The sequence below is a fragment of the Doryrhamphus excisus genome, linkage group LG2 (assembly GCF_037039965.1).
Source record: "Doryrhamphus excisus strain RoL-2023G ecotype Guam linkage group LG2, RoL_Dexc_Guam_v1.1, whole genome shotgun sequence".
NCBI lineage: Eukaryota > Metazoa > Chordata > Actinopteri > Syngnathiformes > Syngnathidae > Doryrhamphus > Doryrhamphus excisus.
In genome coordinates, this window is record NC_136358.1 from 14,627,267 (window position 1) to 14,643,299 (window position 16,033).

General features: G+C 42.4%; 1 protein-coding gene across 4 annotated transcripts in view; it reads left to right on the forward strand.

Annotated features, from left to right (window-relative positions):
• Positions 1–53: 53 nt before the first annotated feature.
• Positions 54–16,033, forward strand: part of celsr1a (cadherin EGF LAG seven-pass G-type receptor 1a) — a 56,100-nt gene continuing 40,120 nt past the window's right edge. For all 4 annotated transcript variants that reach the window (XM_058077091.2, XM_058077088.2, XM_058077089.2 and 1 more), the window contains exon 1: positions 54–3,787. In XM_058077091.2, the coding sequence (XP_057933074.2) occupies positions 259–3,787 (3,529 nt within the window). In that variant the 5' untranslated portion in view covers positions 54–258. The remainder of the gene's footprint in view (positions 3,788–16,033) is intronic.

Sequence of the window (16,033 nt, forward strand, 5' to 3'; positions counted from 1 at the left end):
GCGTCCCAGAGGGGGAACCCAGCAGGTTTATGGTAATATCCTCCTCAGGAGGAGGAGAAGGAGGAGGAGGATAGACGCACGAGAGCCGCGGAGCCATTTTGTCGTCATTTTTTAAACTCCGTGGGCTGGAACGCAGCTGCTGCGCGCCGTGGATCCACTGACACTATGGATACAAGTTAAAACTTCCAACATGAAGGATAAACGTAAAACGCGCCGCTGGGAGAGGGAGAGTTAACGCAAAAAAAGCTGTTTGTGGATATGTCAATCATGGAGCTGTGGAATATTTGGATTTGGGTTTGTGCCCTCAACGCGCAGCTTGTGGCATGTTTGGAGATTCACCTCACGGAGACTTTACAAGCCGGGACCCTCTTAGCGAACCTGTCCCTCGGACAGGGTTGGACTTATAAACTTGACAGGACTTTATCTCCTGAAAACACATGGAATATTTTCCAGGTTGGGAAGCACAGTGGACTTATCAGACTGTCCCAGAAAGTGGAGTGTGCGCGCATGCTGAGGAACCCTGCGCCGGTTCACTTCAGAAGCAATTCGCCTAATTCCGGAGATGAGGTCTTGACACATTTCAGCGTGTTTGTCCACGGACAGGACTGTTTCATTAAATACAAGAGAAAGACAACTCCAGACAAGGTGGACATTCACATTAAACACTCTTTAGAACTGCTGATGCCGTCCTGTCTACCTGCAGGGGATTTGCTTTTTAACACAACACAACTTTTACCTTCTTTAACAAGGAGCACCACCTTTCTGGACACTATGTGTGTTGGACAACATTTAGCCGCTCTGTTTAGACAGGGAGGTTTGTATTTTGCCAGTGACTTGTGTCCTGAGAGTATCAGGACGCTGGATTTGGACTGTCGGCTACACAGCTCTGAAGGCATCCGACTCAACATGCAGCTTACTTTGTCTTCTGGAAAAGTATCTAAACACGGATCCATAGAAGAGACAGTTGAGGGAATGACTGGGGAATCAATCCGGAGAGGTAAGCGACAGGTGAACACGGCCCCCCAGTTCCAGCTACCAAACTACCAGGTGTCTGTGCCTGAGAATGAGCCTGCCGGGACGCGGGTCATCACCCTGAAAGCCACAGACCCAGACGACGGCGAGGCTGGGAGGTTGGAGTACGGAATGGAAGCAATGTTTGACAGCAGGTCCAATGACTTCTTCACTATTGACACTCAGACAGGCAGCATAGCAACCATCCAAGCGTTAGACCGAGAAGTCAAAGACACACATGTTTTTAAAGTGACTGTCAGCGATAACGGGACGCCGAAAAGACATGCGACTTCTTACCTCACTGTCACCGTGAGCGACACCAACGACCACGGCCCGGTATTCGAGCAGAATGAGTACAGATTCAGCATACGTGAGAATGTCGAAGTTGGCTTTGAAGTGATGACCATCCGTGCTACTGATGGGGATGCCCCAGCTAACGCTAACATGATCTATAAAATAATAAACAGCGACGGCGTTAATGTCTTTGAGATAGATCCCCGGAATGGCTTGGTAAGGATCCGAGAGCGACCAGACAGGGAGACGAGAGCTCAGTACCAACTGATTGTCGAGGCTAACGACCAAGGCAAGGACCCCTGTCCTCGTAGCGCCACCGCAACGGTTCACATTTCTGTGGAAGACGAGAACGATAACTACCCACAATTCAGCGAAAAGAGGTACGTCGTGCAGGTGCAGGAGAACGTGGCCATCAACACCAAAGTCATCCAAGTCGAGGCGACAGACAAAGACGAAGGGAACAACGCTAAAGTCCACTACAGTATTATCAGTGGCAATGTCAAAGGTCAGTTTTACATCCACTCGCCTACTGGTGTCATTGATGTCATCAACCCTCTGGACTACGAGATGATCCGGGAGTATAATCTGAGAATAAAAGCGCAAGATGGCGGCAGGCCTCCGTTAATAAACGGCACCGGAATGGTGGTGGTGCAAGTGGTTGACGTTAACGACAATACCCCCATGTTCGTCAGCACGCCTTTCCAGGCTACCGTTTTGGAAAACGTAGCCATCGGCTACTCTGTCATTCACATTCAAGCAATCGATGGCGATTCCGGGGAGAATGCCAGACTGGAGTATCGGCTAACTGACACCCCTCCCGGTTTCCCGTTCACCATCAACAACAGCACCGGGTGGATTACAGCAAGTGCAGAACTGGACCGGGAAACGACTGAGTTCTACAGCTTTGGTGTGGAGGCCAGAGATCATGGCATTCCTGTCATGTCATCCTCAGCTAGCGTTAGCATCACTGTCTTAGACGTTAATGATAATGTGCCGACATTTACAGAGAAGATCTACTCGCTTAAAATCAACGAGGATGTTGATGTCGGGACAAGCGTGCTAACGGTGACCGCTCTGGATCGGGATGTCAACAGTGTAGTGACCTATCAGATTTCAAGCGGCAACACCAGGAACCGCTTTGCCATCACCAGCCAGAGTGGCGGAGGTCTTATCACTCTGGCCCTCCCGTTGGACTACAAGCAGGAACGTCAGTACGTTTTGACCGTCACCGCTAGCGATGGAACCCGCTCGGACACTGCGCAAGTGTTTATTAATGTTACAGACGCCAACACACACAGGCCTGTTTTCCAAAACGCCAACTACCAAGTCCTGCTCGGCGAGGAGCAACCAATTGGATCTACCGTGGTGGTGATTAGCGCGACCGATGAAGACACAGGAGAAAATGCACGTATCACATACATTATGGAGGACAGCGTTCCCCAGTTTAAAATAGACTCGGACACCGGTGCCATCACGACCCAAATGGAGATTGATTATGAAGACCAGGCGTCCTACACCTTGGCCATCATTGCTAGAGATAACGGCATCCCGCAGAAATCGGACACCACCTACGTGGAGATTATTATCCTGGATGCTAACGATAACGCTCCTCAGTTTCTCCGAGACATGTACCAGGGCAGCGTGTTTGAAGATGCACCTGTCTACACCAGCGTCCTCCAGATTTCTGCCTCAGACAGAGATTCCGGTTCCAATGGCAGGCTAAGTTATACATTCCAGGGCGGTGATGACGGCGATGGGGATTTCATCATTGAACAATATTCCGGCATCATCAGAACAGCTCGGAAGCTTGACAGAGAGAACGTTCCTGTTTATAATCTGAAAGCTTTTGCTGTAGATCGGGGGGTTCCTCCTCTAAAAGCAGCTGTTCCCATACATGTTGTCGTTCAGGACATAAACGACAACGCTCCAGTGTTTGAGAAGGATGAGTTGTTTATTGACGTAAAGGAAAACAGCGCAGTTGGATCCGTTATTGCCCGGATCACCGCCACCGACCCGGACGAGGGCACAAACGCTCAGATCATGTATCAGATAGTTGAAGGGAACTTTCCACAGATTTTCGAGCTCGATATCTTCAACGGCGAACTCTATTCCCTCATAGACCTGGACTATGAAACCAAAACGGAGTACGTCATCGTGGTCCAGGCCACTTCTGCGCCTCTTGTGAGCCGAGCCACTGTGCACATCCGATTGGTGGACATGAATGACAACAGACCAGTGCTACGAGACTTTGAGATCATTTTCAACAACTATGTCACCAACAAGTCCAATAGTTTCCCATCAGGTATCATCGGGAGGGTACCCGCATATGACCCGGACGTGTCGGATAAGTTGCGGTACACCTTTGTGTCTGGAAATGAGCTCAGTCTGCTTCTGCTTAACGAGGACACGGGGGATTTGCGGCTAAACAAGGACTTGGATAATGACAGACCATTAGAGGCGCCCATGATCATCTCCGTCACAGGTAAGACCCGTTTTCTTACAGTTTTTCTCGATTGTTTAAACACATTTTCTGAAAGGATGCCTCATATTCTCAGAACTCTACACACAAATCCAAAAATCACTCACACATTTCTGAAAACCCCTCAATTCTCCTGTAAAATGAAAATTTACATCCAAAACAGTCTTCATTCTTCTCAAAATGGTGTTTTGTCTCCAAATGACGCACACAAGCCACTATATGAACAAACATTTATATGAACCAGTTGAACACTGATGTGCTCAGTGTAAAACACTGGGATTACATCATATTCATCATGACTCGGGCCTTTTTGTGTTCAGTGTGACACTTCTTGCAAAATGTTTTAGAATTGTTTTTTTTTTGGTATTTTTTTGACTCAGAACACAAAATTACCCAGAAATATTCATTCATTCATTCATTCATTTTCTACCGCTTCTTCCTCACGAGGGTCGCGGGGGTGCTTGAGCCTATCTTGCTATGCTTGAGCTGTCTTCGGGCGAGAGGCGGGGTACACCCTGGACTGGTCGCCAGCCAATCACAGGGCACCCAGAAATATATATATTTTTTATTTTTCACAGAAAAACAATCTACGAAGTGTTCATCACAGCCAACACAAAGTTCCACATACAGTGGTCTGCATCTAAATGTATGTAGCTTCAGTTAAAGAAATAATAATAATTATAATAAACAAAAAAATCAATCAATAACAAAGCAAAAGACTATGCTGCATCACATCTTCTGTTTGGGTCAGGCCACAGCACCTCATCTACATCACATGCAAGGTTTTCTCTGGCTAAGCAGCGGGGGAAATATCGCCTAGCATGGCGAATCCAGCCATGGAAAGCATCCGCTGGAATCTCTCCACGTGCATCTTCCATAGAGAAGGGGAGAAGGGGATTGTGTGTTTGTGGATTTCTGACCCTTTGCCCAGCCTCCCTCATTGTTAGACCGCTAATTGTAAAAATGTGTGACAGGTGTTTACCCATGTGATGAGTCAGTGTGAATAATAGGAATATTCATTTGACTGTTTTGAGTGGCATTATGTTCTTTGTGAAAACAAGAAGTTTACTTCATGAAAATTGTGCCAAAACTCAAAAGAATTGTGTGTAGTGTTTTGAAAAAAGTGTGTTATAGATCTGCAGTCTGAGTGTAAAGCAGGAATTGTGCATATAGTTTAGCAGACTTGGTTCATATGTGGTGGTCATTGGGTCTCAGGCATCACAAATTGTGTGTAAACAATTGAGAAAAACTGTAATTTGTATAACTATGTATGCAAATGAAGTGGTGAACATGTGCTTTCGTAAAGTAAGGGTGCCGTTCAGAAAGTGAGCTGCGGGCTCTTTGCAGGATCCGGTTCAGCTGCTTTTGTCAATGCATTGTTTGCAAGTAGATGGTTCAGGTCGTAAAATGTGCTATTTGGAGGTTGCACACATACTGTCTCCAAGCTGCTATGCTTTTCTGACACTTCCTCTTGGGACAAAATTGTTTTTTTTGCTGCAGAAACAGACTTTGTGCTTTAAAAGTTAAATATTAGACAAACGCAAACATCTCCAGCTAATTCAGCAGAGTTAGGGCTCCAGGTTTGACAAGCATGCACAAGAAAGTGTTGCAAGAAGCACCATTAATCAGACAGGGATCAATCAGATAGAATAAACGACTGACAGCCGCGTGCACCGCCTCTTTTGTCCTCCCCTCTTCCTGTAAAGTGGGCAAACAGCCCAACCCAGCCATGTCATCTTACTTCCTCCCAAGTCAATTCCGTCATGATTGTGATTGTTGGACTGTTGGACTGTTGGACGCTCTTGGGCAAGTGATTTCTGGTCACATGAGGTGGTGGAAGTCTTCAACCCAGTTTGAGAAGTGTTGTTTTGCTAAGTGACTAGCTCCCCGTCTTTGTCTCAAACAAAAGACAGGCTGGCCTTTATTACTGTTAAAGGGGAGGGTATTGGGTGGCTGACCTCAATAGATCCAGACCTTATAGCCCCCCCCACTCCCCTTATTCAAAGCAGCCTCCTGTTTGTCAATAACAGCTGACGACCCTACTTGTATCCTTGACAACCGTGACCTCGTGATTGATGCAATGGGGGCTTTATTTGTTGTATCGCTACACATTTAGGACAACTCTCATATTGGTTTACAGTTTTTGGGTGGCGCACCTCGATTGTTACATTTCATAACCACCGCCATTGATAATTCTTTGAACTGGTACTTTTGTTTTGGTGCCCAGAAAGCATGGGAAGGTTGCTCGCTATCTCTCTTGAGATGCACTCGCTGAACGCACTCGCTAGCCACAACACTGTCCCATCTGTACTCGCAGATAGCCGACGCTGTTCTTATTGTAAGCGCTCTTATCTTAGCTTGTCGGATTTCACTTTTAAAACATTGTGAAAAAGATGCGTGTGAAGGTCTTGGGAGTCCTCAGGTGTCACTGTAATGCACCTGTTTGCTTTCTTGTGAGGCGTTTCATGTTGGATGCCAATGATACCACGGACGGAAGATTTGCCATGTAGTTTGATCTGTTTAACGTATGTCTAGTTTTGTCCTGATGGACTTGTCTGTAGCTTCAAATATGGCATACATCACAGATCTTAATTGATTGATGATGAAACTGCTCTGGTCTTTTTCTGTTCAGCCTCACTGAAAGATGACGTGCTTCTACATGCTCCCCCCCCCCCCCCTTCACCCCCATGGGGCTTTAGCTGCTATGCATCTGGTTTACCTCTTAATCCTGTTCAAGGAGTTGCATAGCTCAGCTTTCCCCCCCCCCTCTTGTCACCACAATCCACACTTTCACTCCCACCCCACTTTTTTTAACACCGTAGGAACATATACTGTAATTACAGTTCAAGCTAGTTTCGGATTTATTTCCTAGTTTCCTAATTTATTCCGGTTTGGTATGTTGACTTGTCGTACCTTATGTAACTTTTTAACCTGACATGGGATGTCCCACCTGTGAGATCAAAGCAGGACAAGGGGTGAGAAATGACCCTGAAGTCCTCTGCACACGACCTTTCAGCTTCGGCTGATGGATGGACCAGAGAGGTCCCGCTAATTAAAGGGTATAAGAGTAAACCGGAACAGATGTCATATTGCATAAAATCTACACCAAAAACCTTTGTTTTTCTTAGTTAGTAGACTGTGCTGTGGTATTCATTCTGAAGACTGGGTGTCATTCTCATTACTGTTCCGGTTCTATCTGTCTTCTTTTTTCATTCTCAGAGACTCTCTTTGACAAGTTGCTGTCTTTCCATGTGATCACTACGGCTAAATGCATCCTAATAGTGACAGAAAGTTACTCGATTACTCTCTCAATCGCGTGCTTTTCTTGCAAGAAAGTGTAGCTTTTGGTAATAATAACCATGTTTACGTCTGTGATTTGTGCCCATTGAGAGGCAAAGGATTGCTTGATCCTGCACATGCTCGGTTGCAGGTTAGTGGACTCTGACTGTGTGCCTCCAGGCTATTGGCTTGAAGTGTAAATACTAAGCGATTCGGGCTGGTCACTGTTCGACTCCACTGAAGTCTACACGCCAAATTACAGGCTGTGGAGGTGAAGAGGGTGGCCGATAATGTTGTCACTGCTTGGGATGAAGTCCGTGTGTGTTCCAGGGGTGGTGCGGTCAGCAGGAAATCTCTGTTGGAGACTTGAAAGTGAACGTTTCATTGAGGTGTTGTCTTGTCATGCTCGCGTGTTTGCAGTAGGGATTTCAAAGGCCGGTGTTGTTTGTTTGCAAACACCAGCGCCTCAGGTCAAGGGGGAAAAGGTGAAGGGTAAGGGGTGGCCATTGGCTTTTCAGAGAGGGTGGTCAACTGCAACCATGCATTTCCAGTTTATACACGTGTTGCTACTAGAAAGCCTGTGTTCGAATCACGCAGGCAGTGTTATTTACCTACAATTAAAAACGACAACAGGTTTTTAGAGTACTCACTTTAGCACCCCCTCCTCCGCACTTCTTTTTCTATGTTTGCTCTCACTCAAACGACACAATGCTGTTCTTTGTTTTCGCACTTCACCTGTGTGACATTACATGAGGCAGTGAGAGAACATGATGTTGATTGAAATCGACCAAGTTTGTTTTGCGACCCTTGTCAGGATAAGCACACCCTAGAAGAAGGGTGGATGAATGTTTTGTTTGCTACACAAAAATTGCTGCAACTCTTCCAGTTTGCGTTGGTTGAATGTAATTACTACATGACGTAACGCTGCAGAGCCTCTAATCAGTCCAGGATGCAAGCTGACCTCCAATTCTTCCCGTGAGAAATCATGAGAATACAAAAAATCAAAATTTCTGCCATCATAAAGCCTATATTAACAGTACAAGCAGTGGTTTCAGTAACACTTTAACATTCTGAAGTGTCTTACAAATGTAAAAACGTTTAAAACAATGTTTAAAGTACTATTACTAAAGTACTAACAGTCTTAGCAGCCATACAAGTGTACAATTGCCTGCTCTCAGTAGTCCAGAATTTTGAGGGTTTGTACAACTTTGGCAAAATCTTGAAAGTCATTGGGTTTTAATGTGTCACCGTAGATAATCAGTAACCGCTGACCCTTCCCATTGTGTGCTATTGGCATCCATAAGAGGTGAAAAAGCATTGACCATGAATACGGTTTCATATGGCTTCATACGGCTAGAGTCCTGGCCTTTCAACTCTCGGTGAGCAGACATTGCCCTGAGGTGGTGGGGTTGTTCTTCAGTCTCGTCTAACATGCAGGAACACCCAGAGGTCAGATCATGTTGAAAAGTCTGGACAAACTCACTAACTAGACATTAATCACTAACATTTTGGTCACTTATTTGTATATTATGAAATTGTTTTGTTGTATATTTTCTTGTTGCATTGGTTTGAGTGCTTTTAATGTTTTACATAATACCTATTATATGATCAATTAGATCATTTACATTGCTACTGTTTACATCCATTGTCCTATTCAGTCACGGTAAGCTGACAATCCTTTCACCCGAAGCCCAGACTTTCACGTTGTTTAAGAGACGGACTGTCAACCGGTTGCTAGTCTTGCGATGCATGTCTCTGCAATCGATTACTGTATTTTCCAGACTATAAGTCACACTTTTTTTTCATAGGTTGGCTTTTCCTGCGACTTATACTCCAGAGCGACTTACAAATGAAAAAACTGTTTATGTTACATAAACACTGGACACCTTTTCTGTTCATGTTTATTTTTTGTGTAGCCGAATAACCATTGTGTTAGCATATCTTACACCTATTCAACCTGTTCTCTATTCTTTTATTGTTAGAACTTGCCTTCCAAGAGGACGTAATGTCTGTTTTGGTCAAGTAGTTTGGAAAATAAATTACCCACAAAAAATGGGACTTATACTCCAGTGTGACTTATGTATTTTTTTGTCTACCTATTTATGCATTTTTGGCTTTGTGCGATTTATACTCCGGAGCGATTTATAGTCCAGAAAATACGGTAATCTAAGGATTCATGGCTGAGTCTTAGCGATCCAGGAGGCATCAAACCGTATCACTCGCTTGTCGTCATTTATCTTTTATCACAACCCTACCAGACCCTACATTGGCTCCAGGTTATTTTGTTTTATATATTGTATACAGTCATGAAATGTAGAGTTGTTTATACTAAACTGAAAGCCGACACCACGTAATGACTTTCACTTTAAAACTTCATAATTGGAGCTTTAACACTGATCCTCTCAAAGAGAGACTTCATGGTAGATTATCTTCACAGAGGTGTCAGTTTTAGTCATCTCTTCTAAATCCCATCAGCCGGAGAAGGGGTTGGTGACAGGTGTAATGTTGACAGCTGTTAGCTTGTGTGTCTGTGTGGTGTGTGTGTGGGAATGTCTTTTTTTTCCCTCTCCGTCATCTCACACAGAGAATATTGAACAAACGCCATTATTTTATTTACTTTTTTTAATGTATTAAAATTATTTGGATTTTATTCATTGTTTTATTGATTTTTTTATAGTAATAAATAGCAGTATTATTGTATTCTATAGTAGTATTATTGTTAAATTAATTAAAAAAATGTAAGTATAAAAATAATAATAATTTTAATTAAATAATGTGATTAAGACATGTGTAGGATGATAACCTTTATCGAAACAAACAATTTTAAAGACAGAATTATGTTTAGCTTTCGTATCCTAACAATGTTGATTTTATTACCCCTACGGCATTTTCGAAAGATTACACTCTTGCACCGGCTTCCAAAAGTTGCCGGCCGTTGTTTGAAACCTTCCTCCAAGCCTCCAGGCCTTGTCTTTTAGCAGCAACACTGATACACCAGAAATGGAGCTCGCTTTTAGATGTATTATGACTCCTCCTTTGAACTGAAACATCTTTTTATTTGGAGCCCTGGTGACTCATCCGCACCAAAAGACGTGCATACATATTTTTTTGGCTCAGACATTCGTCAGCATCATAGAGCAGCGTCCAACCGATTTTCGCCTGCAGTGTTGAGGCCACATTTCACACACGGATCCCTTGCACCTTTTTATTCATGGTGCATAAAAGCAACCGCTACCTCATCAGTTAGAATTTCTTAGTTAGAATTTCTTAGCTTTTCATGGAAATAGTTGTTTATTTACGTTTTATTTATCTTTAGCAGGTCCTGACACCTTTTCACAGAGCAGACGCAGCAACAAAAACGCCTTTCTGCGCCTTCTCTCACACCATGTGATGTGAAAATGAGATGCATGCTGCCGTCTACCATTCACAGCTCTTTATCTAATTATCCTTTACGAGGTGCCAGTCGTTATCGTTGCAAATGATATGTGGCAAATAGGAATAGCTTTGTTTAAGATCTGCTTTCTGTCAGGCTGACACCCGATGAAGCAGTGCAGATGACCTCTTACGTCTGCTCCCTTATGGACATCACTAGAGATTTTATCAAGCAAGCGCAGATCTTCACAGAAGCTGCTGTCACTGTGGAATGACCCAGGAATCACCAGAAGCACATTCTAGTCTGTGGCAACCACACCCAAACAAACAGTTCATTTGCAAGTCATAGCTTCCTCTATTCATTCATCTTTGTGTATTTTGGGTATGTGGTTGCTTTTTTTTAAAAACCGCAGTTCACAGCCAATTGTACGTTGAAGTGATTGTCTCAACGTGTGGGCAGTCACGCTTGCTATAATGGCCTCGCAGGGTGAGGTCAGTGGCGACTAAAGAGATTGTATGCAGGTTTAACCAACACGGGAGTCAAGCAGTTGCATCCATTGTTGTTCTCCAGATGTCAGGTTTCTGCAGTATCAGAAGCTAAGATGTGGTTAGTTGCAGTTTGGCTCCAGGGCAGATCACCCCTGTGATGATCACACCATCCTTTTCCCCCCACTCAGCCGCACATTCCCATCCATTCCTGCACACAGTAGTCACCCACGGTCCGTAAGGAGGGCTGCAGGGCTGATGCGTTGGAAATAGTCTGTTATTACCAAAGTGATAACAGCCTCTGTGGGCATGCCAGCATACCTCTGACACTGAGTAACTGATACTGTCTCGCTGTTGTCTTCCTTCTCGATCTCCTGCTATGTGGTCCGTTTATGATTTGAATTATGTTGCATTGGTGTTGACTTTTTGACATTGATTTAACAAAATTGACGGGGGGGCCATATTATATATTTTACACGTAACAGTCCACCTGGAATTATTGTATCTGTAAAAGTACATTGCAATCAGCTATATGTGCTTGTGTCCCTTTTTTCAGGAGCACAAACCACATCAAATAACGAAATTGATAAAACAGCTACTTAAACCATCAAAAGGTTGGCTCAAGTCATGATCCCAGGTTATATGTTAAGTTTGAATGAAATACTTTGGAAAGAACGACGGACGGGCCATATTCAAACACGTGGCGGGCCGGATGTGGCCCCCGGACCGTAGTTTGCCCACCCCTGCTATTACACTCATTGGTGGTTCATGGCTTTAATCCCGTTCATGGACGGGAGAACCGTGTAAGCATTGCACTTATCATTGCAGGTGATTTTCTTATCTCATAGGAATTATTGTATTTTGGTAACGTTTGATGGGAAGTGGATTTTGCTGTTGTATTAGAATGACAAGAAAAAGCACCTTTTAATTTTTACTCTGTACTGTATGTAGTATTTTTAGTCTGATGATCAATATGATGTTCTTCACCTCCGACTAGAGAAAAGTGCATTTGTACTTCATCCTAGCAAAGTCTGTAGCCAGTCAAGTTATCCTTCCGCAAACATAAGCTTATCAAGCCGCTAGTGGGAATTCCGACATCCCGGCAACCTCGAATGCAACAACCTAATTCTATAGACATGTAAATTGCAGATCACTGTAGTTTGGCTGTAAATGTAGCAGTGTGAACCACCCACAACACCCTCCACCACAGGAATGCCAAGGAACCTCCTTATAATTGAAGTGGCTGGCTATAAAACATGCATGCATGTGCCGTCATGCTCGTGTACATTCGCGGCGTGTGCGCTGGGTAGAGCTGTTAAAAAGACCCAAGCATGCCAAGATGATAAACGAGTGGAGGTGGTAACAGACTCCTGTTTGGGTGTTGTGGTAAGAGATACAAATATCCAGGTTACACAGTTTTGGTACTGGAAGACATGTTTTGAGACAGCCCTACCAATCAGTTTGCTTCAGCCATGAGGGATGCCCTCTACAACATGTCCACATAGCCAGCTGCCGTTTGACACCCCTGCACAACCCAATACTCAATTGTTCCATTGAAGGAAAAAGCAAGAAGAAAATACTACAGTACACTTTGGAATGGTGAAGCCTCAACTGGCTTGTAATTGGTGGTCGTCAGAGCAGAGAACTTAAACTATGCAGGTCCCCGACCCACTGGTGTTTTCTGGGGGAAAAACACCAGTAATTTTACAGGAATAAGGACAAAATATTAAGACAGTAAAGTTATGATATGAAAAGAAAATATCATAAATTAGGCCCTGCGATTGGCTGGCAAACAGTCTAGGGTGTACCCAGCCTCTCGCCCAAAGACAGCTGGGATAGGCTCCAGCATAGCCTAGTGAGGATAAGCGGTACAGAAAATGAATGAATGGATGTAAACAAAGCAAACATTTTTGGAAAATTAGGTTGGGAAAAATTGACATTCTGATAATAAAATTGAAATATTTTAAGAAAAAAGATATTAGAAGATGTAAAAGTGGCCCTAGCACCCTTTTCTTGGAAAAAGTTTAGACACCCCTGATGTAGGATATCCAACATTACGAATACCCATTGCCCTCTCTCGACCAATCAATGAGCTGTATTGTGTCTGGCGTCACCCTTTTGGTACTGTACTACTGTGGTTGGGTGCCAAAAAAACACCAGTTAGGCTTCACAATGTTTGACAATAGAAATGCAACAAACTATACAGGGTCAGGCAAAATGACCTGACAAATTTGTAGGTTAAATAAAAGGCAAATAAAATAAAGAAACAAAAAAGTGTTTTTATTTTCGAAAAGTACATATAATGCCATTCTGTTTCATTATGTTTTAAAAATTAAATAAGTTCTGGCAGTGCAGATCCAGTAGCTCTGAAGTTGGTAACCCATAACAAGAGCTGGTACGGGATCATGTCTACCAAGATTGAAGTGCAAACGGAACGCTCGTTGTGTTGCAGTTACAGATTTGTTTGTTTTGATAAACGTTTCCACAATGAAAGCGCGATGCTCACCAGTCCAATTCATGGCAGCAACTGAAAAAGAAACGAAAAACAATGGCATTATAAAGAAACAAAGCAAAATGGCATTATGTGTACTTTTTGAAAATAAAACCACTTGTTTCTTTACTTTATGTGCCTTTTATTTAACCTACAAATGTGTCAGATCATTTTACCTGACCCTGTACATATATATGTATATCGTACCAAATATGCAGTATTGAAAGAGAAACCTACATGGTAAACTCCAGTCCTCCCAAAAACGTAAAGACATGTCTTGACACAACTGCCAACCTCCTAACCACCTGCTGGAATATTAATTTTTTCTGATGGATGGAGCTAAAGTGTTGAGAACATAAATGTGTCTTTTTGAGGGGGGTCCTTTCTGTGATGATGGGGCTTGTGCGTGCAAGTTTGTCAAGTCAAGGATTTATTGGTTCTCCGCCTAGTAAATCCCCCTTTGAAAGCATCGCACGGAGTGTCAATGAGGACGGAAAGATTTACACCTGAACGGATTTCGGTCCTGTATGTGCGTTCAATGCCATCATTTAAGTAAAAAAAAAAAAAAAAGAAGCCAGATGCTATTATTAGGAACTGTGTGTGGTGACAGTAATTACTACCTCACTGTCAGTGAGGAACACCACCACCATTTGTCAGGCCTCACTCGGACTCCAGCACCACTCCTCATGGCAAATTGGGTTTGACAAATTCCTGTCACAACATTAAGGAGCGCTTTTAAAACAATCAAGATCGTTCATGGTGCACACTATTTTTATTTCATGAGCCGGAAATAGCATGAAGTAGTTCCCAAGTGACTCGTTTAGTCGTGCGATTGAAGAAGAGGGAAGTGAATGCATCATAAACAAGAATATAAGATTATAAAACAATCAAATAGCGCAGATAATAAAAGTTAATGAATTGCTGTTCCACTCCAGTCCTGTGGGGGTCAGTAATTCTTATATTTTTCTAAAATTATACATTTAAAAAAAGATAATTTAATAATATAATTTGAGCACATTTTCACGTACATTATATACCAAAAGGGCATAATCTATACAGTTATCATAAAAACTTGAATAAAGTAATCATTTTAAAAATAACCTTCATTGGGGTGAAACACTATCCAAAATTGGCGATGGTCAATTTCCGCACTTGGCAAATGTTTTTTTGGCCGGCCAAAAAGCAAAGTTTGACATATTGGTGTGTAAAAAAACATACAATGTATATTAGGGCTGTCAAATTATTTAAAAAAATGATTAAATTAATAAATTTTTAAATTAATTTAAAAAAATGTTAAAAAAACATACAATGTATATTAGAGCTGTCAAATTATTTAAAAAAAGATTAAATTAATAAATTTTTTAATTAATTTTAAAAAATGTTAAAAAAACAATGTATATTAGGGCTGTCAAATTATTTAAAAAAATGATTAAATTAATCAATTTTTAAATTAATTTTAAAAAATGTTAAAAAAACAATACAATGTATATTAGGGCTGTCTAATTATTTAAAAAAAGATTAAATTAATAATTTTTTATTTATTAATCATGATTAATCACCATTTGCCACAGTGTATTTTAATGAAGGTACAGTTATACATTTGTATATATCAGCAGGTCCAACTGAGCATGAAAATGTGTTAGCTTAACGCTAGTGTGTTTAACTCCGTCCTGGTCTTCCCTGACTCATTATCACGCCACGTTCTCACCAACAGTGTCACCAAACACAATGGTGACACTTGAGCGACCCTGACGCCGGGTGAGGAGATGTTCTCCCTTGTGTCTCTGATAAGTGTGGCTACAAGGGAGACACGAGGAAAAAGGAGTGATTTAAGGCAAGGAGGAGGGAAGAAAAGGAAGGAAGACGGTGGGGGCTTCTATTTTTACCCTCACATTCCCTCTCTTTCCTTAACTTCAAAGAATCTCCTGGTGAGAGGGAATTATTCCCCTCCACTCAACCGTGCCTCTCTTCTCTCCACGCTTTACCTTTTCAACACCCCCAAAGCTTTCTAGCAGTGATGCATTGTGGGTCGGACGCCTGTCAAACATGCTGCCGGGCCACAGTAGGGATAGATACATCAGATGGACAGCAGATTGGCCGTGTGTTCAACTCCCCGCCGGGACATCTGTGTTTGCATCAAAACACTTGAATTAGTCAATGCAGTTTTCCACTTGACTGGTGACTTACTTCATGACTGAATGGATCACTGTCTGACTCAGACTAGCTCGTATAAACAGCTGACAACATGAGATATACCGTGTCTTTTGTATATTGTGCAATATCTACCATATCCACCAAAATTATGACATAAAACGTCCTCATTAGGAGCTAAAAAGTCTAAATTATGAGATACAGAGCATTGCCGTCTTCAATGGAGCCTTCGTCACACAGCACTCCTTTGTATCATAAATATCATAATTATTACTTTTTATCTTGTCATTTGCACCTTTTACTCGTCATTATGACTTTTATCTCAGAATTTTGACATTTTAACTCATAATTATGACTTTCCTATCTCATAATTTAGACTTTTTGTCTTGTCATTCTGACTATTTACTCATAATTATGACTCTGTGTCAATATTTTGTCTTTTTATTTCATAATTATGACTTTTCATTCCA